This window comes from Pelodiscus sinensis, chromosome 23 (genome assembly GCF_049634645.1).
Source record: "Pelodiscus sinensis isolate JC-2024 chromosome 23, ASM4963464v1, whole genome shotgun sequence".
Taxonomy (NCBI): Eukaryota; Metazoa; Chordata; order Testudines; family Trionychidae; genus Pelodiscus; species Pelodiscus sinensis.
The window spans coordinates 22,017,585-22,043,947 of NC_134733.1; the positions used below are offsets into that span (position 1 = coordinate 22,017,585).

Sequence of the window (26,363 nt, forward strand, 5' to 3'; positions counted from 1 at the left end):
TGAACCTGGGCTCCTATTGGGGGTTGCTGCACTCCTCCCCAAGGGAAAAGGCATGAAGCTGAGTGTCCTGGGGGTCCTAGGCTGGCTTGGACAGGTGAATGGGCAATTCCATCCTTTCTGACTCACTGCCACTGCTGTTACTTCCTGCTGTGGCTCAGCCAGCTGAGCGGTGTCAGGGTGGCTGCACCATCCTGCTATCCAGTGTCAAGTCAGGGCTGAAGCAGTTCATGTGGCAGGGGGCGGGGCAGAGCACGTGGGGCTGCAAGCTACAGGTGGCTCAGATGCTAGGTCTGCACCCTCTTCCTCATGGACATCCCAAACGAGGTCAACTTCCTGGGCTGGTCCAACCGGTGATGCCGACAGGTTGAGGTCACCTTCCAAGGCAGTGATGTGCACAGGAAATCCAGTGGGTTACCCCTAACTTCCTGGCTCAGCCTCCCCACACCCCTTTGTTGGGGACATCATCACCAGGGCCTTCCCCGTGCGGAACAGGCAGAGCACGTACTACATCTGCAAACACTTCTATGACCAGTTCTGTGATGGTGAGAATGGCTTCTTCATAGCCTCTGTCGTGGCCAGACTGTCCTTGGCTCTGAAGCAATCCAGCTCTTCTTCATTGACCAAGAGATCCTTGGCATGTGCCCGAGGAAGGTCGGGAGTGCACACGGCCCACTCAGGTTTCAGGATTTTGGGATTGTCAGGCACAGGAGCAGCATAAGGAAAAGGGACCATTGCACGAGATAACCCCAGCGGCATTACTCAGGATGTGGGAGCTTCTGTATGTCAAGAAAATCAGCTGTGCTAGGACAGTTCATTTCACGTTACTTGAAAAGCTCTGGCCCAGTTGCATTGCTGTTTTGGGGGGCGGGGGAGGCTTGTGACAGCTGCTCTGAACTGTGTGAAGTCCTTTGCTTTGCAGCATTGTTTCACTGGATTTACTTTTTCTGACACTGCTCTCCCAAAGAGCTGCTAAATAAACCAAAGGCTGGATGGCAATTTGTAAACCCAAGTTTGCACACATGATTGCAAGCCCTGGGGGCAAATTCAGAGATCATGCAAGTTCCATGGACACGCTGAGACAGGGAAGCAAGTGTGGTGGGGAGGTGACATAGTAGGAGAAACAACCAGCAGAGTTTACAGTGATGCAACAGGAAGCATGGTCTGCCCTTTGGAGTGTAAATTGCATCTTCTCTATTCAGGTTTGATCATGTTGATTAACCTCAAATTCTCCTTGTTCCACATTTCTTATGGGCATATTCTCAGGGTAAAATCAAAGTAATTTGGGAGCCTTGTTTGAGGAAAAACAGCTGAAAATCTGCATTTCCTGGGTTCCCTTTAAATTAATGTTGCTGACAGGTGAGGTGCAGTCTTGCCACTGCGATGTGCCTGTAGCTTTAACATCACCACCTGCAACTGAGTAAATCAGAGATCAAACCACTGGCAGGTTAGTGAGCTCAGCAATAGCCCACACAGGACAGAGTATGTTTTCAAAAGCAGACACGCCATCAGTACTTCTAACATAGATGGAATTTTATTAAAATATAGCAATAAAATTTAATTTGTATATTTCAGGTAGATGTTGACCCACTATACATGATGGCTGAAGACCTCTGGGATCAGGCCTGCTCTTCAGAGATAGATTATTCTTATCAACCAAGATAGAAAAAAAAAAAATCAAGGAATTAGACCAGTGGATTCCTGGAGAGAGTGAGTTCTGTATGCTCTTGAACAGTTTCTGCAATTTAGATAGATGAAAAAATTGGCAGATACTCAGAGCCCAATACATTAAAACGGAAAAGTCACAGAGTAGGAGACAAAGTCTATCCTCTTTAGTGGTGATGCTGCAGTATTGCTAAGGATGCTAATCAGGTTGTTTTGGGGCAGAGGCAGGGACTTATTTCACCCTGGAAAACAGTTTTAGCTTCAGAATATTTTACTCTAAAAGCCTCTGAAAGCACTTATGTTTCTTCTTTCATAACATAAGAACATGCCTCATTTTGTTTTTCACTCGGGAGTTTATTTTACCAACAGACAGAAAACAGACTGTTTATTAAAAAGGAAGCAGCCCAGTTAAATCATTTAAAATATATCTATAAATAATTAATGAACATAGCAACAAAGATATTCTGAGGTCTTTGAAAATTTCTACTTATTCACCTTTAAACTGTATTTCTAATTCTAGATTGTTTAATAAGATTTTGATTTCATAGTATATGCTCACATCTATCCACTATTACACTCTCTAAAATACTTAAAAACAATGATTAGTCCTGGGGCACCTTAAAAATACCAAATCTATAGGATTATGAGTGGTCCTGGGTAAAACCCACTTCATCAGATGACCTGGAGTGGAAATTACAGAATCCAAAATGTATATAACAGCAAAAGCAGTTACCTGTCAATTGTAGGCCCCTTACCAAAAGCTATGCATGGGACACATCCAGTCTACTTAATTGGCTTCATAAACACAGGTCCTACAATTGACAGGTAACTGTTATATATACCTTTGGTTCTGTTATTTCCACTTCAACTCATCTGAAGAAGTGGATTTTACCCATGAAAGCTCATGCTTCTAGAGATTAACAAATATATAAGGTGCCACAAGACTACTCATTGTTTTTAAAAAGTTACAGACTAACATGGCTGCCCCCCTAGACTTTCTGAAATCCTAATGAAAGTGGGCACTTCCTAAATGATATTGCAAAACACTTAAGCGACCTTGGACTTAATGGAAGAAATTAAAGACTTAACGATGACTTTGCAGGAATTCTCAAGGGGTACATATTTTTACTGTTATTTTAAATGCTGTGCAACAACATGCTGCATCCTCATCTCCTTCTGTGAATACACTTTCCAATATCTAGCAGTTTTGTAAAACAGTTGAGGTGATGTGGGGAAAAAGGTCAGAAAAAAGAGTCTGTTCCTATGTTACTACCCATAGGTATTACCCTACTGTGTTTACTACAACAAACAATTTTAACCTTACATTTACTTTTCACTATTTATGCTGGGTTTCCTTTTTGCAGGTCAGTGATTAGGGACAATGAAAAGAGAACTGGCCTCTCTTGTCACAATTTTGTTTGTATCACAACCCTGAAGGGGAAAGTTTACATTTAAACAGTTTCCATTGGAAAAAAAGCGCACACAAAAAACATTAAAAAGCTTTACAAAGCATTAACGCAGCATTCCTCTGGGTCCGATCTATATTAGAAAACTTTACAGCCATAACTCGACAGCAGGCAGCCGACGTGGAAGCTGTAGTGTAGGGCTCAGCTGTTTTTGCTACAGTCTCCTCTAACTTTGCTCAAAAGCTCATAGACTCAGACTTTAAGGTCAGAAGGAACCATTATGATCATCTAGTCTGACCCCCTGCACAGTGCAGGCCACAGAATCTCACCCACCTCTCCCAGAATAATCATCTCACCTATATCTCAGATATTGAAGCCTTCAAATACTTTGAAGACCCCAAGATGCAGAGAATCCTCTAGCTGTAATCTGTACCCCATGCTACAGAGGAAGGCAAAAAACCTCCAGGGCCTCTGCCAATCTACCCTGGAGGAAAATTCCTTCCCGACCCCAAATATGGCAATCAGCTAAATGCTGAGCATGTGGGCAAGACTCACCAGCCAGACACCCAGAAAGCTGAATGACATTAGTAAGGTGCAGCTCGTCTTAGGCTAGAAATAGCAGGAGTGGAACAGTGATGATCTGCCAGTGCATTAAGCCGTGCGGTGCATAAGGCCTGCTCGGAACAGAATTAGTGTTGCACCAGGAGTGAGTTACAGGTGGGATGTTTACTAGGACAAATGCAGCCAAGAGAAATTGGGACGGATTCTGCTCATCCCAGAAGCCTGGAATGTTAGAAGAGAAACAAAGTTATTTATGGTGTGAAAGCCTGAGTTTATTCATGGAGAGAAGAGCTACTTGCATTTTAGAATTTCACAGTGCTAGCCTCAAGAAAAAGGAATACAATTCTCCTTTACGCAACATGAAACATATGCAATGTTAAAAAAAATGTAAAATAATGTAAGAACTGCCTTACTAGGTCAGACCAATGGTCTAACCCAAAATCCTGTCTCTGACAGTGGCCAGTACCAGAGTTTTAGAGGTGTGTACAGAAAAAGGCAGGTGGAGTGATCCACCTTTGTCTTCTGGGGTCAGAGATTTATGGTTGCCCAAGCATGTGATGGAATTCCTGACTATCTTGGCTAAGCTACTGGTCAATCTATTCTCCATGATTTTATCTAGTGCTTTTTTAAACCACGTTTATTTTCAGCCATTACAACAGCAATGGGTTCCCCGGGCTGTGTGACAACTCCCCCCCCATCCCCACTTACTCTTATGTGTATGAAACTGGCTGCCTATTTATTTCATCAGGTGACACCGGATTTCTGTATTGTGTGAAACGGTACGTCTAGACTACAGGGTTTTGTCGAAGAAAGTTTTGTCGACAGATACTATTGACAAAACTTCTGTCGACATAGAGCCTCTAGACAGATTCAGAGGCTGGACACTGGAATTTTGACTTTTGACTTTTTATTTTACTAAAAAGCTAAATGAGAGAAACCGTTAAATTAGGGCTCTGAAAATAGCCAGGGGAGGTCACTAGAACTCTGTCGACAGAAGGTGTTATGCCTTGTAAAATGAGGTTTACCAGCGTCGACAAAACTGCTGAGTTCTCTCGAAGTTATGTCGACAGAACTCATCGGTAGCGTAGACGCAGGTATAGTTTTGTCGACAAAAGTCCACTTTTGTCGACAAAACTCAGTAGTCTAGACACACCCAAAGAGTAAATAACACTTTTCTATTCACTTTCTCCACACCACTCACAATTTTGTAGACCTCAGTCACATCCCTCCTCCTTAGTCATCTCTTTTCTAAGCTGAACAGCCCTAACCTCCCTCTACATAGGAAAGTCGTTCCATATTTTGGCTCATTTTTGTTGCCTTTCTCCGAGCCTTTCTGTAGTAAGCAATGTCTCCAATCCCAATAAAGTTCAAAAGTGCTGAAGTTTCCCTTGGGTTTTTGTATCAGCAGGCATAATACAAAAATATTTAGCACTGACTAGGAGACTGTAAGGAAGCTATATAGTTAATGCAGACGAGGAGCCTAGTTAAACTCTAGAAGGTAGCCTAAGGTCAGCAATGGGCCAACCTAGGCATGAGTGGCCCTCCATCTCAGTGGGCTGCAACATTTTCCTAACCAAGACTGTCTCTCAGGACAGGGGAATTTTGCTAACTTCACTTGTGGACCTAGAATTTGTGGGCTGCGGTGACTGAACTGTAGAAGCACTTTGGCTACAGAGGGAGCGCACGGCTCTCACAGTCAGTGCTGCATGCAATCAGTCCACACCTCTCTTCACTGCCCTGGCTTTACATGTGTGTCATTTTAGTAGTATAAGCAGGAAAATAAACTATGCAGATGGAAGAGAATCTGCAACCCTGCATATGGGCAGCAGTTAACAAAATGTCATGCAGGCCACACCTAGAATCCTGCTGGGCCACATGCAAGCAGATGGGCCGAGGGTCGCCCACCACTAAGAGAATAGGAAAACAGTTCATACCCCTGCTGTGCAGTGCTGATCCATGAAATAGGGAGATGCACGTTTTAGACAGGTGACCTGAGCATCCCAACTTTCAAATCCCCTTAGAGATGGGCAAATCCTTTCCAAAGAACCGATTGAAGATACCGATTGAAAGAAAGAAGCAATACTGAATTCTTAAAAGAATGCCGAGTTCAGCCCCAAATTCATCAGCTATTCAAAATGGTGTGTAACATAAAAGATGGCCTTTATTCCACTTCCTGGGGCTTAATCTGTGAACAATAAAGTCATAAAAGTCTAAATAAGTCATTTTCTGGACTGCCCTCCAGTCAAATTAAGAGATAGAGAGCATATTTGATGCTTTTGTTATGTGAAAGATTTAATTAAATTCCTTTGTTTAAACTATTAATTGCCTGTCTGATTCAAAATACAACACACTGCAAGAAGGGTCACATTTACCAGTGCACTGAATCCCAGGGGAGCCCAATCCAGCCACTTTACATGCACAAAAACCTTTCCAGATAGGAGTAGGTCCACTGAATTCTTTGCATAAAAGATTATAGATTTGGGCTGTTCAAAGGTAAGCTGTATGCTGGGATCTTAGCAACTGACCCTGCAGCCACTACACAGGCTAAACTCTGAGCAAAGTCAATAGGATTTTTGCCTGCATAAGTGACTCCAAGATCAGGTTCTAAAACAGACAATTTAATTTCTTAGAAATACACAAAAAAGTGTTTAAGGTTACATACAACAGCATTTCAAAATGCAAGTGCTGCAATGTGCTTATCAAATTCATAGACATGTACAGAGAACACAAACAAGCTCTATAAAAACTGTACACTACAAATATAATATAGTATATACAAAATAAAATAAATATAGAAACTTCAATTAATATGGCAAACGAAAAATATTGCTTTCAGATTACTATAATCCTGTATTTTTGGACCTTGCTGTGGACAGTGGTGCAGGACAATTAATTTTTTCTTCAGAAGGTGATGTCCTGAAATGTACAGTGCAGGAAAGGTGTTTGAAGTGCTGTTCCAGGGTTTGCATGAATTTTAACACATCACACCTTTTGGCTGTGTCTACACTGGCATGAATTTCCGGAACTGCTTAAAACGGAATACTATTCCGTTTTCAGTTTTTCCGGAAAAGGAGCGTCTACATTGGCAGGCTGCTTTTCCGGAAAACCCCTTTTTCCGGAAAAGCGTCTGTGGCCAATGTAGACGCACTTTTCCGGAAAAGAGCCCCGATCGCCATTTTCACGATCGGGGCTTTTTTCCGGAAAAGACTACTGGGCTGTCTACACTGGCCCTTTTCCGGAACAGTGTTCCGGAATAAGGACTTATGCCCGAGCGGGAGCAGAATAGTTTTTCCGGAATAGCGGCTGATTTTGTACAGTAGAGCGTCGTTGCTTTTCCGGAAATTCAAGGGCCAGTGTAGACAGCTCGCAGCTTATTCCGGAAAAGCGGCTGATTTTCCGGAATAAGTGGCCCAGTGTAGACACAGCCTTTCAGTTTAAAAGCAAAACTGCACACTGGAATTTTGACTTTTGACTTTTTATTTTACTAAAAAGCTAAATGAGAGAAACCGTTAAATTAGGGCTCTGAAAATAGCCAGGGGAGGTCACTAGAATATTTTTAAAAGGATTTTTACTTCTTTTAGTAATTATAATTCCCAAAGACCCTTCTCCATTTTTAAGGTAATAGTCAACCAATCTCCTATTTAGAACTGAGCCGTGGTGTTAACTAGGATTTGGGTGGTTCCCCTCCTTGAAAAGTCTAGACCTATGATTATCAGAATAGAAGGCCAGATTTCATTGAGGGGACCAGGTCCCTCCTCTCAGCACACACATGCCTTTTGTTAGAGTCTCCAGCCATCATTTGGAAGGGCTGAGCTGCAAAGGGGAAATCAGTCTCAAGACTATAACCCTCCCTTATTGCTATCAGCAGTGGAGCTACACTGGTGATGAGTTACAAGTGACAAATTTCCTAGAGAGAGACAGTCTACAAGGTATTCCACGTTTTCCCCCTCATGCAGTCAGTGCTCCTGCTAATATTTAAGGAAGCTGCTTATCCATATAAAGGGAGTGCATATGGTTCAATATTTTACTGCACGTTTACACTAGTTTCATTTTAAAAACTGCAAATTCCCATGGTTATGCAGTCTGTTCCCTTCTAACCAAGAAGTATTTTCTCCAGAAACAGACATTTCCCGCTCCCAACCTATAGCTTTTATTGGCAGTGGATTTCTATAGCCCTTACGATATCAAACAATTCTATATAAGGAACCTTTTGTCATCCCCCCAGACTCCTAGGCAGTGGACCAACAATTTTATTCAGCATTTTGGGTAGAAAATGATATAGAAGTGCAGCAAATTATGTTAAAAGTTAAATAATAAATAGGATGAGTTAACACTTCATACAGCTGCTCACAGACACACAGCTGTATAAGAGGTGAGCCTTTGGGTGAAATTCCAGCCCCACTGAAGCCAGCAATAAGACTTCTATAGAATTCAAGAGGGCCAGGAATTCACCATGCATTTTTATGACCAGGTTAGTCTCTTGTTTGCAGTTCAACTAGCATTACAATGTATGAGCAAATAGGATGGGGAATCATTGACGGAAACTATAGTTGTTAAAGAAACCATTTAAAGAGCAACTTGTCTGGGTTTTCTGGCACTCTGGTGACTATTAAAAAAACTGGCTGAGAACTTTTGTGGTCTATTCAATAACATAAGAATGGCCCTACTGGGTCAGACCATAGGTCCATCTAGCTCAATGTCCTGTCTTCCGCCAGTAGCCAATGCCAGATGCCACAAAGGAAGTGAACATCTCCTGTCATCCATTTCCAGCCCCTGACAAACAGAGGCTAGGGACACCATTCCTACTCATTCTGGTAGATGAGAAACACATTTTGGTAACTGCACAGCAAATGCCTGTGATAAAATCGACTGAAAAGTGTAGTAAAAGCCTTTGAATGGTCTCTCAGAGTACATCTATACAGCAACATTATTTTGAAATAACTTAGTTTGTGTCTACACAGCAGGCAGTTATTTCAAAATAATGTTGAAATACTGTCAAGCTGGAGAATTTCTTACTCCAACTCCCATAACCCTCATTGTACGAGGAGTAAGGGAAGTCGGGGGAAGAGTGTTATATTTTGAAATAAATGCTGTGTAGATGCTCCCAATTTCAAAATAAGCTACGCAATTGATTTAGCTCAATTTGTGTAGATTATTTCAAGTTAAGCCCTGCTGTGTAGACACACCCTTAGAGAAACTGTTTTTTAAAGCTGCTCTTCCTGGTAGCTTTTACTCTCAGACACATATTGTTATAAGGGCTGATCCAAAACTCTCTGTACTCAATGGGAATCTTTCCATAAGCTTCACTGAGAGTCAGATTAGATCCCAAAGGAAGTATAAATACATTGTTTCAGTCTACTATGCACAATCCCATTTTAGAAATAACAGGCTTGAGCGGAAGCATACAAAATAAATTACCAGTTTTTTACCATTTTGTAAGTTAAATGACTTCAGTTATTTCATCCACATATGCTAAAACCAATTTTGCCCCCTCAGCCAACAGCCTGCCTCCCAGAAGGATTAGAAACCCTAGACAGCTGGGATTTCTATAGACATGTTGACTGAACCTTCATTATAGTAACATCAAAGGGTATTGCGGAATTACTATCAAATCATGTTAGTATGTGGCATAATGAATAAATACTGTTTCTGGAGAATGGTTTGATTTTTTGCTTTACAAGATGTTAGGATGGGTAACAGAGAACAAGGCATCTGGCAAAAACATTTCAGATTATCTTTCTTATAAATTGGGTACCTTGTAGGTAGAGAAACTGATTGGATCCTGCAGGATTCAAAGTATGTTCCTGGCCTGCACTGGTGACTTTCCATTGTTGTTTCTAAATTCAACATCTCTGGTAGAGTTTTATTTTAGGGAAATTGCTATTTAACTACTCCACGTGTTTGTTCACAAGGGTCTGTTTAGCCATATTTATAAAATTACTGTTTTGGAAGTACAATCTGTTTTTTTCAAACACGCCTTTAACTGACAGAATAATTTATGCTTAAGCCTTTGCATAAATGTCTAACTGTTACTCTGAATGGACAGGTATATTCTTCTATGTATATGTAGTTATTGTATAAAAAACTGCTACCTGAAATATTCATTATATTTATCATATCAATCTTGAATCTGGAGGTAAGACAGCCAATCAAAAGGAGTGCAAGAGCAGTTAAAAATTTTTCTAGAAAGAGCATGTTGTTCATCCACATCATTTTGTGGCTACATAACACTGACCAGCTAAAGAATTTCAAGGTGTCTCAGAAGAATGTTTTTAGCTGCTCAAGTCTTACTTTCTACTTTAATTTTTGTGAGCTATATGTTAGAACAGTGGGGCTGTGACACTACTTAACATAAACTTACTGACAACAAAGCTACTATGATTGCAATACAGCTACTGTGTTTCTAACATTCAGTGATGTGCTTCAAAGCCTACATAGGATAACTTCTCTGTAGATTGGTTTTGATTTGCTGGAGAGGTGCAGAGATATGCATAGCAGAGTTATACTGTAGGAAAATGATTCAATCATATGGCTAGCATTCCACCCCCCCCAACCAGGTATATAGTGACACTATTACTTCTAGTGTGTCACGCAACTAAGCTAATTTTGGCAGAGAACAATTATAAATGTGTTTCAACACATTTTATAGTGACTCCATTAATGTGACAAAAATCACATGATACAATGATTACATTCCCAAAATGTTTCGGGACTACTTGTAAGCAAACATTAGCTTTGGTTCAAAGGAAAAGATACCTCAAAGCTTTGTTCTGAAAACCTGTCAGCTATGCCAAGACGAAGGGCCAAAAGAGAGGCAGTTGTAGCTTCGAAGGGCCAAAAGGATGCCAGTTCCTTAGTTTTCCTGGCATCCAGGATGCTCGTTTGCACTAGTTAGCACCCTCGTCTCATGGGGCAATACATTGACCAGGGATAGCCAAAGTATGTTACATTTTGGCCACAATCTCTATGTTGCAAAAACAACTAGGAGTCCCGGGGCACCCTGAAGACTAACAGATTTATTTGGGCATACGCTTTTGTGGGCAAAAACCGACATCTAACGAAGTGGGTCTTGGACCACAAAAACTTATACCCAAATACATCTAAAAACGAGTAGCTCTGTGGCACCTTAGAGACGAACAGAAATATATATATAGTATCACAAGCTTTCATGGGCAAAAAACATTTCATCAGATGTCTTCAGGGTGGCACAGGACTCCTCATTCTTTTTGCAGATACAGACTGATACAGCGCCCCCTCTGATTTCTATATTGGCTACCGCAGCAGCAGATGGTATAGATCCAGCATAGTCAGATCCTGAGCTAACCAGGAATCCTCCTAAGGGAAGGGGAAGCTACTTTCTGCTTCCTCTGTGCTACTGGGAAAATGCAAAGGGAATGCAGTGTCTCTGTCCCCAAAGACTGCACATCACTAACCATGAAAGGCAAGTCCTTGGGACAGTTGTACACAACACTGCACAGAGAAAAGAAATATATAAGCTGTAGCTATTGGCTAAATGAAGCAGGCAAACACTAGGTATGGTCGATAAAAAAGCAGTGTGTAGTTCTGGTGAAATGAGTGATGTGGGGCTCCTGTCACTTGCAAACCAATCTTAGACCTGTGCATCACATAAAACTTGCTCAGTTATGGAGACAAAGGAAACAAGTACTTCTCATGTCATCGCTTTGCGTATGTTCTGCCAGTGCTTTTATTCAGGCCCCCTTTTGGGGTAGGGATCTTGCTTCCTACAGCGGGAGATCGAACCTTTGTTCCCGTAGTACCTGATTTGGTTAAGGTTAATCCTGCTGCTTTGCCTGGGAAAAAAACATACAGATTATCAATCACACACAAATACAGCATCTCTCTTGCATTTCAGGTACATGCATTAGATATAACATTGACAGAATTAATAAGATTCATTTTGAGGTGACAATTATTTATGGGAGTGGTAACAAGAGACGGATTGCACATTTGAATCAACCTAGAACCCTAATTGCTAGAGTGCTACATCACAACTTGTTTCCTCCCTCGGTAAGTGTGAGCTGAAAGAACACGAGAGATAAAGACTACCTGTCACTTCCTTCTGTACCAAAGTTATGGCTAGATTAGCATCCTTAAATTGCCCCCCATCCCGCACTCCAGGCCTGAGGCATATTGACAGAATAAGCAGCTGCCTGTTCAGTTCATAGCATACCCTAGGATTTAAGAGGGCAGCTATAGCAAGGAGAATCTTTGGGGGTAATACTGCTCCATAAAACAAGATAAAATTTCAAATGAGGCAATTTCTCCACTCCATTACAACAGTGCATTTGTGCTGAAGTCTTTGAGATTGACTGGAGTAACAGGATAATTTGCACTCTGTGCATGCTATTTTATACCAACACATAAGAAATACAGAGTCAGCATATATAAATACTTGAATAATACACGGAACTGTTAGGGTATGTCTACACTACAAAGTTAATTCGAACTAAAAGACGTTAGTTCGAATTAACTTTGATAGGTGCTACACATACAAACTGCTAGTTTGAACTTAATTCGAACTAGCGAAGCGCTTAATTCGAACTAGGTAAACCTCATTCTACGAGGACTAACGCCTAGTTCGAATTAGCTAGTTCAAATTCAGGGCTGTGTAGCCACTTAATTCGAACTAGTGGGAGGCTAGCCCTCCCCAGCTTTCCCTGGTGGCCACTCTGGGCACCACCAGGGAAACTCGTCTGCCCCCCTCCCGGCCCCGGATCCCTTAAAGGGGCATGGGCTGGCTATGGTGCCCGTGCCAGGTGCAAGCCTGCCAGCACCCAGCCAGCAGACCCTGCACCTGACACGGCTCGTGCCAGCCACCCGCTGCCACCCAGCCCTCCGTCTCTTCCCGGGACCAGGCTGGCGGCTCCCAGGAGCCTGCCCGGGTCCGCAAGAGGCAGGCGCCCGCCTGGTCTAGTGCGGAGATCGTGGACCTCATCCACGATGTCCGCACTAGGCACAGGAAAGTGGCCATCTAGGGCAGGATAGCTGCCAGCCTGGCCACCCAGGAGCAGGTTTGCATGAAAATCAGGGTGGTCCAGTGAGACCCCCGACCCTGAGCCCTGAGCTTAGAATGACCGTGCTGGGTCAGACCAAAGGTCCATCTAGCCCAGTAGCCTGCCGACAGCGGCCAACACTAGGGACCCTGGAGGGGATGGACCGAAGACAATGACCAAGCCATTTGTCTCATGCCATCCATCTCCAGCCTTCCACAAACAGAGGCCAGGGACACCATTTCTACTCCCTGGCTAATACCACTCCATGGACCCAACCTCCATGACTTTATCTCACTTCCCTTTAAACTCTGTTCTAGTTCTAGCCTTCACAGCCTCCTGCAGCAAGGAGTTTCACAGGTTGACTATTTGCTTTGTGAAGAAGAACTTTCTGTTATTACTCTGAAGCCTGCTACCCATTCATTTCATTTGGTGTCCTCTAGTCCTTCTATTATAGGAACTAATGAAGAACTTTTCTTTATGCACCCCGTCCACACCACTCATGCTTTTATAGACCTCTATCATATCCCCCCTCAGTCTCCTCTTTTCTAAGCTGAAAAGTCCCAGTCTCTTTAGCCTCTCTTCATATGGGACCTGTTCCAAACCCCTGATCATTTTAGTTGCCCTCCCCTCTCCCACCCTCTCTCTGCCCCTCTCCCACTTCCTTTTCCCAGTCTCCCCGAGTTTTGTTCAATAAAGAGAGTTTCTATTTTTGAACACACGTGTCCTTTATTTTGTACATCAGGAAGGGGGGCTAGGGAGGGGTAAGTGGAAGGAGGTGAGGGAGGAATGGGGTACGAGCCCCCGATGGGGAGGACTGGGCTGGCTCTGCGGGCTCCTCGGGGTGGAAGCTCTCCTGTAGCCCCCCGATTGACCCCCTCCCCAGATGGCAGCCTGTGGCAAGTGCAGCCGGGCTGATGGCCAAATGCTGTGATGTGCCAAGTGTGGGCACTCAGGGCACTCCAAACCAGGACTGCTTTGCAAGCGGGGAACCCCTGAGAACTGTCTGTCCGGGGTGGAGGTCGGGTCCCTTTAAGCACAGCCCTCGGCTAGCCTGAGACAGCAGCTTCACGCTCTAAGTCCTAATCTGATGCCCTGCTGGCACTGCTTCCAGCCATCCTTAACCTTGGTTCAGGGTCCACTCAATGTGGACATGCTAGTTCGAATTAGCAAAATGCTAATTCGAACTAGTTTTTAGGTCTAGATGCACTAATTCGAATTAGCTTAGTTCGAATTAACTAATTCAAATTAAGTTAGTTCGAATTAGTGCTGTAGTGTAGACATACCCTTACTGACTAAGGATCAACTTGCTTTCTAGAATAAAGCCTTCTGTTTAAACAAGTGAACAAAGTGGAAAGTATAATAATCACAAGGAAATCCATACCAGGTTGCATCAGCAGAGTTTTATTTAGTGTATGCCCCCTCCGTGGATTCATTTTACAGCCATCTTTACCCATTAGGTGAGATTTCCAAGCCTATGATCAATTAAAAAACAACTGGTTTTATAAAAGCAGAGAAATAGCAGGTCTTTCATACAAACACTATTTCTATATTTGCACATATGCACACACACACACACACACACTTTTTACAGTATCAAGGGAAAAATGAAATGTTAGGGATCATTTTACTGAGAAAAGCAAGCAGATTTTAATAGTTTTGGCCTACACAAGAAAATATCAGCAACATCTCACAGTGAACTTGGGACTGAGCTGACACTTGGTTTCATTCTTTTGCCTGTTAACTGCTGTCTTGATCAGATTTAGAACTGGTCTCTGGGTGAAAGTCAAACATTGATAATCAATTCCTGCTGTAACCTGAACAAGCCTAAATGTAACTCCGTTAAATCACTTAGCAAATCAAATTAAGGTGACAGGAATAGTGGGAGAAGAATTAGAAACATCACTTTATGTTGGAAGGCTGATTACAAAAGAAGCAAGGTGTCCATTAAAACCCTGCTTTGCACAGCCTTTGAAAGCAGTTTGTGATCAGGCTGCATTTACTATCATTGTTCTAGAATCTGAAGTCACAGACAGAGGAGAATCACACACTTTTTGATATGGTTATATTCAGGCAGTGTAAGTAATTTCAGTGTTAATGGACAAATTATTGAAGTCTTAGTGACAAGATGAGCAAGCCCAATTTGACATTACGCGTGTTTCTCTTACCTCCTCTCCTGGGGCGAAGTTTTCATGGCACAAGGGACAATGGTTTGCCACTTTTTCTGGTTTTGCAGCTGAAAGGATTAGAAAGCAGGAATAAAAGGTATGCTATCGCATGTGCTTTGCCAAAGGCAAGAGAAACAGATTGAGCTCTGCCAATTTCTATGAACAAAAGATGGAACTGACAGTTCTTTAGAAACCAATGTCATTATCAAGAGAAAAAAGGAAGAGGAAAGGAAAAACAGCGAACACAGAAGTGCAGTGATGTGGGTGGTCTAAATTGTAGAATAATCTTCAGAAATTGTCTGTTCTTGCTCACAAGACACTCCTGCATGCATTAACTGGAGGTAAGTGCAGGGAGCACTGAAAAGTAAGAGCAGTTAGGCCAAAAATATTCAATCCTTAGCCTCACTGGGATTTCAGCTCAGAACCTGAACAGAAGTAGCTTGGTTTTCCAAGGGTATTGAGTACTTGCAGCTCCCCCGGCTTCACTTATTCCATTTGAAGCTACTCACCATTGCAAGTCTTGCTCTTCACATGTTTGGGGAGTTCCTCTTTTGGAAGGGCCTCGCTGCAGCGCTGACATTTCCCAAAGCCATCTTTTTTATCACACTCAGTCAGCAGGTGCTCTGTCAGGCTTGCTATCTCCACCACCTGCCACCGGAAAACAAACAGGTTGCTGAGAATACAAGAGACACATCTATACACTTGTATTGTGCTTTCAAATTTTTAAATGATCTTAAGTAACTTTAGAGCCCAAGTCTCATATTTAAAAGTGACATAAGCACCTACAGCTCTAAATGTCACTAAAATCCATGAGCCTTGGGCTCCTACTTCACCTTTAAAAATGGGGCATGGAGTAAAATTTCAAAAATGCTTCTATCTGATAATACACTGCTTGTGTTTCAACACATACAACCTGCACAATTTAAAATTGTACAATTATGGGCTTAAACATAAAACAAGGAAAAGTAACTTAAAACTTGATCCTGTGTTTAACTCCACTTTTACATTTAAATATACTTATGATACAAATGATTCCACATACTGTACTATACATGAGCTACAAGTTGTTAACATTGCATGCAAGTACAGGCAGGCACTGGGACAAAACAGGAATACATGTTTTTTTCTGGAATAATCTTTTGCCCACTTAACATGTCAGTAATACTTGTTTGACACTTTTAATGTATGACAAGTTGGAACAAGCTATTTGACGAGTAACACTGGAATGTTAAAGAGCCCCCACACATAAATACATATCTGAAACAAGACCCACACTGAGCTGGATAGCAATCATAGGGCATGATACACCATATATTGTTCCCCAGAATCCCAGCAATTTTAAAAAGGCAAAATCAGTCTCTAGCTGTGATAATTATTGAGATGGCCTCAAAAACATGGGGAGCATAACTACCCACATTTGTAGAGCCTGAACTGATGAGAGTGTTATCAGCTTCTCGATTCATCTCAATGTTAATACAACAGATTGTCAGACCGCATAAAAAAGGAGAGGGGATGGGTTAGAGTATGTGTATGTGCAGATTTTCAATCTACTGTAAAGGACAGCTCCCTTTGGCACCAGCACCAAATGGGTTTGGGAGACACTGCTGCATTCTCCCTCACTCAAGAAGGGCCCCATTAAGGGGAAGGCATGCTCCAGGAGCCTTGTGGGGCTTGCAAGTTTCATTATGGGGAAACTAGACTTGAGTTCAGCAGAGCCAGGCATGTATTAGGACCCATGTTGGGAGAAAGCCACGCCCTGAGAGCATGTGTGATCATACTCTGAACATCTGCTTAATAAAATATGACTACATATCGCCTGTGGCCAGAGCTTATTTTGTGGGTCGAGTCAGGTAAAATATCACTAATTTCTCCTCTCCTCAATATGACCTCTGGTCTGAAATGATTTAGAATGTCACACCCAGCAAGAGCTCCGATGTTTCACACTTGCACCTGTAGCTTATACAGTAAACTTCTGATAATCCGGCACCTTTAGGACCCAGGGGGTGCCAGATTATCAAATATGACGGACTATCGGAAGGGGGGACGGCTATTACGGGGTTGGGGTAGGGTGGAGGGGATCGGGGGGCGGTGCTGCAGGACCAACCTGGCAGCACCCCAGCTGCTCTGCCCCAGACTTCCCCAAGTCAGCCGCTGCTGAAACTGACCAGCGGCTGACTCTGGGAAGCCCGGGGCAGAGCAGCTCCAGGGCAGGAGCACTTCCGGGTTCCAGGTGGTGCCGGACTAGCAGGAGTGCCAGACCACTGGATGCTGGACAACTGGAATTTTACTGTACTGTGTAGCGGCAAATCCCTTATAGATTGACAACACCTTTCCTTTCAAAGGTGTTTGTCCAACTGAGAGGAGAGATACCCTTCTTTTCCAGTTTCCTGATTGTAATGGTGCTGTACATTTTAAATGGATAAATATGTTGAGCGGAATTACTTTGCCTGTTAATCTGGTTCCTTATACTGCTCCTTTCCTTGTGTTATTGCCCATGACAATGATTCTGCTACAAACTGAACTTTTAATCTTTTGCATCTTACTGATTGACAATAGAATAATTCACTGCTTCTGTTAGTTCAGGAATGTGCATACAGATTATATAGTAATGCAGACTTTGGAATACAATGACTGACCTGTTTGCAGTGCTCACATCTTGTCAACATAGGGCAATGTTTCCAGTAATGGAGATCCAAGCCTTCCTCTGTGAACGATTCGTCCCTTTCACCACAAAAAATGCATAAGCTGGAGAAGACAGAGGAACAATAACAAATGCTACAGATTACTAAAAGAAACATCTTTCCAGTTTAAATTCATTCCGCGACTTACAGGTTTTTTGTACAAATCATCATCCCAACAGAATAACTAACTGCCTCGAGTGGGCTCAAGCAGAGACTTTTGTGAAGTGGTAGTAGAGCTATAACTTCAAAGGTTCACTCAAAGAGAGAGACTTTGGCTACGTCTAGACTACATCTCTCTTTCGAAAGAGGGATGTCAATTAGATCAAAATTGCAAATGAAGTCGGGATTTTAATTTCCCACGCTTCATTTGCATAATGGCAGCCGCACGTTCTATCAAAAAAGTGCTTTTCGAAAGTGAAATCGACATCTAGACATGGTTCTTTTGAAAAAAACCCAACCCTTTTTCGAAATATCCTGTACTCCTCAAAAAATGAGGTTTACAGGATCTTTCAAAAAAGGGTTTTTTTTCCCCGAAAGAACATGTGGCCACCATTATGCAAATGAAGCGTGGGAAATTCAAATCCTGGCTTCATTTGCAATTTCAATCTGTCTAATATACATCCCTCTTTTGAAAGAGGGATGTAGTCTGGACATGCCCTTTATTACAAATAAGTACTGGGGAAAAGCTCACATGGACACTTTATCCAATCTCCAAGGACATCTTCTACTTTCATTAAGTCCTTAAATGTGATAGTCTTAGCCTTAGCTTTGCCTCTGTTCCTATAGCAGAGACAGTTTTCTAATCCATGGACATAACTTCTCAAAACACATGTACACACATACCCTTCACTATTTGTGCAATTTGAGGTAATCCTGCTTTGTGCAGTCTTAACTGTATTTATTGTAGAAGATAAAGAATAAGGGGGAAGAAATTAAAATATTCAAAATGGCCCCATTTGCATTTTATTTAAATCTTATTTAACGAATTGTCTACAAACATCAGTATAATTATTTGCATTTGGATTATCTCTATCTCCTCTTTAGCAGTGACATTAAAGAGGTTAGAAGCTTCTGATTTTACTTACTTATCTAAATAATTTGCAACTGAGGAATGATCATCTGGACTCTCTGTTGCTGCAGGTAGGGTGACTTTCTTTATTTGCTCACCTGTAAAAAGGAATTTATTAAACTCAATAGATAATAATAATAAATGGAGATATACCTATCTTGTAGAACTGGAAGGGACCTTGAGAGGTCATTGAGACCAGTCCCCTGCCCTCACGGCAGGACAAAGTACCATCCCTGACAGATGTGCCCCAGCTCCCTAAATAGCCCCCTCAAGGACTGAACTCACAACCCTGGGTTTAAGCAGGTCAAGGCTCAAACCACTGAGCTATCCCTGCCCCTGAAAAATTTATGGAGATAAATCTCTCTCATAGAACTGGAAGGGACCTTAAGAGATCTCTAAATGGCCCCCTCAAGAATTGAACTCACAAGACAGGGTTTAGCAGGTCAATGCTCAAACCACTGAGCTATCCCTAAGTTCTTTCAGAACAGTACTATTTCTCAAAATTTTAATAGCACCTGATTATTTGGAACAGTATATTCCTAAACATTGACAAGCAACTAAAGCATATGCAGCACTAAGAGGCAACACTCCTGTATATAGCAGGATAACTGCTTGTTTTTGGGTGCTCTGACCAACAAAACATCAGCAACGGGCTGTTGAAAACCCGTCCCTATTTAAAATGTTGCTTAACATTTTGAAAATAAAGTGGCAGATGATTTCACCCTCATTGTGAGGAGAAATCCAAACTGGCTTCAATACAAGCCAATTTGAGCTGGCGTGAGAAATTACCAGCCTCACTGCTGGCAACTAATGTTGGCACATTAAATGGTCAGTTCTCCTCTGAAGACAGAATGATTCTGTCTGTTAGACTGAACCTCAGCCAATCCAAAGCTCTAGGATGTGTTTGTTTCTGAACTCAGATGAGTCAGCATGCATTATGCCATGGTCAGTCACCTATTGGTTGCCACGTGTCCTAATTATTTCTCCATCCAAAACATTTCAAGGCTAGTTTGGTTTCTGTGTTTTTTGAATAGTTTTAAGCTTTGCTTACCTTGAGTCTTTGGCTTTTGAAAATCATTTTCTTTCTCCTGCCAAACAGAGAAAGAGACGTCAGTAATTCCATTGGTGACTATGGCACTGGCCAGGACAGAATGATTTCTTGGTATTTCAGGAAGGAAGAGCAGATAAATCCAAAGAAAACCCAGTCAGCGAAGAAATGAGAAGCAAAGTCAAGGCTGTGGTGCAGAAGCCAACATTCCCAAAGAGGATTTCTTCTGAGTGCTGGGACACAACAGCATTCCTCCAGTAGATATATTCCTGTCCCTATGTTGGCACAGGCATACATACTACAGCAGCAACCTTGCAATCAGGATGGGCAACCGTCCCTCTACCATTACTACCTTTAAAGTCAAACATGCACAATTCTAATAGCTGACAATGACACAGTATAGCATCATTCTAAGTGACCTACATGAGTTATTATATATACAGGCAGTCCCCGGGTTACGTACAAGATAGGGACTGTAGGTTTGTTCTTAAGTTGAATTTGTACTTAAGTCGAACTGGTGTCCAGATTCAGCCGCTACTGAAACTGACCAGCGGCTGACTACAGGAAGCCCGAGGCAGAGTTTCTCTGCCCGGGCTTCCTGGAATCAGCCGCTGGTCAGTTTCAACAGCAGCTGAATCTGGACGCCTGGGACAGAGCAGCTGGGGCGCTGCCGGGTAGGTCCCCGCAGTGCTGCACCTCGGCGCTGCGGGGACCAACCCGGCAGCACCCTAACTGCTCTACCCCAAGTGTCCCCAAGTCAGCTGCTGCTGAAACTGATCAGTGGCTGATTCCAGGAAACCAGGGGCAGAGTAACTCTGCCTCGGGCTTCCTGTAGTCAGCCGCTGGTCAGTTTCAGCAGCGGCTGAATCTGGACGCCAGTTCCGACTTAAGTACAAATTCAACTTAAGAACAAACCTACAGTCCCCCGGAACCAGGGAGACGCAGAGCAAAGCTGCGGAGAACCCAAGCGGCGGGACTACGGCGCGTCTCCCTGGTCCCGCTGCCCGCGTTCTCCGGGGCAAGAAAAGCCCCATTCGTAAGTACGGATCCGACGTAAGTTGGATCCGCGTAACCCGGGGACTGCCTGTAGTACCCATGTACTGCTCTAACAAATACTCTAACATTTTAAAGTTTGTAGATGCATCCACCAAACACCACATGATGCATTAAATAACCCTACCTGGACACAATGTTTGTACCACGCTATCAAAAACAAAACACAGAATTTCTTTTTCTGATATCAATAAAGACCAGTCACTTCATATACTTCAGTTACACTTCTTGTGGTTTAATATAATACTGAAGTTTATCACAAAGCAACTTTCATCTCACAGAACAGCAGTGTAATCTGTTTCCAGTATTCATCAGGAAAAAACAGGACCAGTATCCTGTAATCTGTCCATAAGTACATCCGTCCGCCTGTGAGTCCATTTAAGAACTCCTCCTAAACGGTAACAGCTAGGACCACCAAATTTGGTATGCAACATCCTCTTATCCTAACTTATTAATGCAAGGTCAGGTGTTGGTTGTCCCAGGAAAATGAGACATACCTGGAATTAGATTGTTTTCCATAACATGGAAAAAGGAGGGGTCTGGAAGAAAAGACAGTTATGATCTGCAATGACCACTAGGAGCAGAGAACACAGGGGACAGCTATACTGCATGCCCCCAAGGTCCCCACCCCACCGGTCGCAGTGCCGGATTGCGGGTGGGGAAGCCCTGCTCGCCCCCCACAGCTCCGGCCTACTGGGAGGAGATGTCATCAGAGCAGCACCATGCTTGCTGCCATGGGTGGCTGCGGCGAGCTCCCCTCCCAAACCTCCTAAGCCCCTGGCCTGAGCCTCCCCTGCCCTGACTCCTACACCCCCCACATCTACAGTCCCTTGCCCTGAAGGGCCCAAGCAACGCAAGATAAAACCTCTAGTTACAAGATAATTTCAACTCAGGACATTTGGTGAAAAAGATATTGACCTTTCCAGCCTGAACTTCTGCCTGGATCTCCTTCAGTGCTGCCAGTTGCCCTTGCAGAACCTTAATCTCCTCTTTTTTCTGTTTTTCTGCTTCTTCTGTGGCTGCCTTTTTCTGTGCCTGTTAAGAAATACTCTCTCAGTTACCGTGGTTTTGTAATACTCTCTCATACAAGGAAGGATGCTAAACACCATTTAATCAAGTATATAACATTGTTTTCTTACTGAATGTAAAACAACTGGTCTATTACAATATAAAAAAGGACCTTCTATCCTAATTTTAAATAAATTCATTGTGATTTAGATGTTTTTGTCATGATGGAAACTGACAGATGAATAATTTAACATATCTTCCCTTCATCCGTGTCACAGAATGACCATTCTACTACTGACACCTAGATTTTTATTACGGACGTGAAAATACTATTACTGTTTCAGAAATATAATTAGGGATTAAACATGAAAAAAGTACAATCATAACAGTGATTTAGTATAAACTGATTAACATGTTAAAGTTAGTGCCAGTCTTTTTTACTATGGAATCAAGATATTTACAATTACAAAATTTGCTATAAATGTTTTAATAAATCATTTTATGATCAGTGCAGCTACAAATTCAATGTGGTACAGTATCTTACTATAACTGCACACTTTCCACAGTCTTATTACTTACTCTAAGCTCAGCCTCAGTAAGTCTGCCATCTATTTTAGTAAATCCATCAAAGAGTGTTTTATAGAGAACATTCTTGCGTGTATTGGCATCATCTGGAGGAAGATAGTCCAGTATAACAGTCTGGTGCTGCCTGTACATGTCGAAGATAATCCGTAATGCGGAATCGCGTACCTCATATACTCTGTGCTCCAATGCCCCTGTCGCAAACTGAAAATATATTGGTGAAAAGGGTTATTCTAATTTAATCTGGCCTGGAATAGTCTTATTACATTTGGGGGAAAACAAAGGCAGCTTTAAACCACCTTTGCTTGCTCCATTTCCACTGTACCGAGCCTAGCTCAGTCAGATCAAAGGATCTGTTCCCTTAATCTGGAAGGATTGCTCACCTCACTGTGAGCATTGTGATTGCTTAGACAGACAGACATGTTTCTCCAACCAAATATCCTGTATAGGGCTTTTTTTTTTTTTTTTTTTTGGTAATTATGGATCTTCACAAGGTTGTCTAATTCTTCCTAAAGAAGCTCATTGGTCCTCATTAATTGGTGAATGTGGCTGGCACTCCAACACAGATAAACTAACAATCAACCAAGAAAGAGAGACTTAACATACTGTAGAATCCTCCTACCTTCATGACGTTGTCAATAGTAAAACCAGAATTTTCTGTTCCCAGGTCTTTCAACAGGCGTTCCACCAAGTCCACCTGACTCATTGCCAAATGAGTAGGGGAATTTGGTTTCAATGGCTGGACCAGATGAACAGGGATCATTTGAAGAGGTTTAACTTCATTACATAGTGCCATCTCCTGTAGGGAAATGCAGAGTTAACATGCACAGGAAAATTTTGAAACACGGGATGAAATTGTATGCAAAGCTAAATGTTATTCAAGACATCAGATGAGACTGTAAGGCAGATGACCATTCACTACTTCAACAAACTCACCTGTATACAGCATACACAGAGAAGAAAAAAGTGTTAGTCTTGTTATTGACAACAGATTTATTGACAGAGAACATGCACTGATTGCACCTACTGAGAAGTATTATTTCTCTGGGAGCTCTCACCTGAACAAGACCTGCAGAATAAAGGGTTTTGTTGTTGTTGTTTTAAATAACTGAAATGAAGAGAAAGAATTTCCTAGAGCAAATCTGATGATGATGCCTCAAGACTTATCTTAGAAAAGTGCTTAAGCAGAGGAAATCTACACATCATATTTTATTGATCTACTGAGGAAACAGCCTCATAGTTGAACTCTGTTGTCATAAGATACTTGCTGTTTGGTCCTTTCAATGCTAGACAGCACCTATTCTAGCAAAACTGGTAATTTTAACATGTTGATAGAAAAACACAACTACTGTCATTTCACGTTTTAATTATTAGGCTAGATTCTAATTTCAATGACAAGAACATAAACCTGCATCTGACGAAGTGGGTCTTTGCCCACGAAAGCTTATGCTTCAATACATCTGTTAATCTATAAAGGTATGTCTACACTGCCACCCTAGTTCGAACGAGGGTGGCTAATGTAGGCATTCGAAGTTGCAAATGAAGCCCGGGATTTAAATATCCCGGGCTTCATTTGCATCTTGCCGGGCGCTGCCATTTTTAAATCCTCCTTAGTGCAGACTCTGTGCCCGCGGCTACACGCGGCACGGAGTAGGTAGTTCGAATTAGGCTCTCTAATTCAAACTACCGTTACTCTTCGTGGAGAGCCTAATTCGAACTACCTACTCCGTGCCACATGTAGCCGCGGGCACGGAGTCCGCACTAAGGGGGATTTAAAAATGGCGGCGCCCGGCAAGATGCAAATGAAGCCTGGGATATTTAAATCCCGGGCTTCATTTGCAACTTCAAATGCCTACATTAGTCACCCTAGTGTAGACAAACCCTAAGGTGCTACAGGACTCCTTGTCGCTTTAACATAAACCTGGATTACCGTAATTTAGAGCATGTGTATTACCCACTCCTGTGCGCAATCCATGGTTTTTCCTGACTGTGTAAAAAAAGTCTTAGATAACCCGCGCACGTGTATAGCCCATGGGAGATGAACCGTGGGTACTGTTAATGAATAGCACCTGTAATGAAGTGTTAATGAACCGCAGCTGATGACACTGAGCAGTAAGTACGCTACAACCCTTATTGCTGGTATATAACCCCTTTGAACCACACCGTTTTACCATTTATTTATTCCTTTAGTAGCTTTAACTTGTAATTAATTTTTAAAACATATTTTAAATATGCTGCTTTTATCAAGTAAGAGTCAGTCTTGTCTTCCTGTAATTTCAGTAAAAAAAAACTTGTATAACATGCAGATGAGTTAGCCCACGGGGAGGGAGAGGGGGGGCGGGGATTGTAAAACCTTGCATAACCCATGGGTTACATATGCTAAAAGAGGGTAAATCCACCATCTTCTGATCTAGGAAGTAGCATCATAAATCAGATTATTACCCATCAAGTAAATTCAATAAATAAATCCAGGATTTCCCCCCTGTGAATAAATATCACTATGCTTGAAACAAGAGTTATTCCTTCCATTAATGAACCCTTCAAAGGTAGAAGTGCCTTATCGACTAATCAAATAATCAATGCAAAATACATGAACTATTTGATTAGTCAATATTTATCATCCAGAAACTACACAAATAAAATGATGGGGACTAATTTAGCTATAACCATTTGAAAGAGATCTTGGAGTCATTGTGGATAGTTCTCTTAAAACATCCACTCAATGTGCAGCAGCAGTCAAACAAGCAAACAATGTTAGGAATCATTTAAAAAGGGATAGAGAATAAGACAGAGAACATCTTATTGCTTCTATATAAAATCATTGTATACCCACATCTTAAATAATATGTACAGATGTGATCACCTCATCGCAAAAAAGATATATTAGCATTGGAAAATATCCAAAAGAAGGAAACAAAAATGATCATCGATTTGGAATGGGTGCCATATGAAGAGATTAAAAAGACTGGGACTTTTCATCTGAGTCTCCTCTTTTCTAAGTGGAGATATGATAGAGGTCTATAAAATCATGACAGGTTTGGAGAAAGTGAATAAGGAAGAAGCTATTTTACTTGTTCCCATAACATAAGAACTAGGGGTCACCAAATAACATTAATAGGTAGTAGATTTAAACCAAACAAAAGGAAGTTTTTCTTTACACAGCACACAGAGGATGTTGTGAAGACCAGGACTTTAACAGGATTCAAAAAAGAACTAGATAAATTCATGAAAGTTTGGTCCGTCAATGGCTATTAACCAAGATGGGTAGGGATGGTGTCTCTAGTCTCTGTTTGTCAGAGGCTGGAAATGGATGACAGCAGAGGGATCATTTGATGATTCCCTGTTCTGTTCACTCCCTCTGGGGCACCTGGCATTGGCCACTGTCGGCAGACAGGACACTGGGCTAGATGGACCTTTTGTCTGACCCCATTTGGCCATTCTTATGTTCTTAAATTTCAAGTAACATTTGTAATTTGATAAACTTAAAAAGCAACACATAGTCTGATAGCATGAAAGCTCATGATATCATCTACATGTTTTGCTAGTCTTTAAAGTGCTACCAGACTATGTGTTGTTTTTTAAGTCTATCCTGTACAGACTAACTAAGCTACCCCCTGAAGCATTTGTAATTTGGTTCACTGGTCAGTTTAGTGCCAAGCGTCATTCATGTCTTCAACACAAACGGCATACAATTGAATGTGTAACTAAAATTTGCTGAAGGTCACTAACTAAAGTATGTTTTGGTGAAGGTTTCCTAACTTGTCTAAGGAGCTGCCAACAATAAGTAGATTAAAAGAAACATGTAAGTCAGCTGTGACACTGGAAGTACAGAAGCACAGACACCAGGCCACGACGCTCTGAGGCCAGGTAGTATTCACTTCACCCTGTTTTCTTGTAAGCAAACCTGACAAAAGGCAGGGAGGGAACCAAGAAGGAGCCAGACATTACTTCAGGCAGGTTGTATACAAAGAGGAATCTGTTTTGACAGGTTTATTGCAACACAGCTCAGACCATGAGCCACTACTGGTCTTGCCAGGACAACTGACTGAATATTGGTTGCCAGTGTCTAGGAAAAAGAGATAAGCAGCTGACAGGGGAAAGTGAGAATGGGATG

At 42.1% G+C, this 26,363-nt stretch overlaps 1 protein-coding gene across 3 annotated transcripts in view; it reads right to left on the minus strand.

Annotated features, from left to right (window-relative positions):
- Positions 1–1,995: 1,995 nt before the first annotated feature.
- CEP104 (centrosomal protein 104) overlaps positions 1,996–26,363 on the minus strand; it is a 48,582-nt gene continuing 24,214 nt past the window's right edge. For 2 of the 3 annotated variants that reach the window (XM_075906614.1, XM_075906612.1), the window contains exons 13-22: positions 22,872–23,048; positions 22,247–22,453; positions 21,578–21,694; positions 19,610–19,646; positions 18,575–18,656; positions 17,445–17,553; positions 15,318–15,456; positions 14,809–14,876; positions 14,025–14,115; positions 1,996–11,440 (exon numbers count right to left, since the gene is read on the minus strand). In XM_075906614.1, the coding sequence (XP_075762729.1) occupies positions 11,304–11,440; positions 14,025–14,115; positions 14,809–14,876; positions 15,318–15,456; positions 17,445–17,553; positions 18,575–18,656; positions 19,610–19,646; positions 21,578–21,694; positions 22,247–22,453; positions 22,872–23,048 (1,164 nt within the window). In that variant the 3' untranslated portion in view covers positions 1,996–11,303. The remainder of the gene's footprint in view (positions 11,441–14,024; positions 14,116–14,808; positions 14,877–15,317; positions 15,457–17,444; positions 17,554–18,574; positions 18,657–19,609; positions 19,647–21,577; positions 21,695–22,246; positions 22,454–22,871; positions 23,049–26,363) is intronic. The other variant, XM_075906613.1, reaches the window with a different exon arrangement.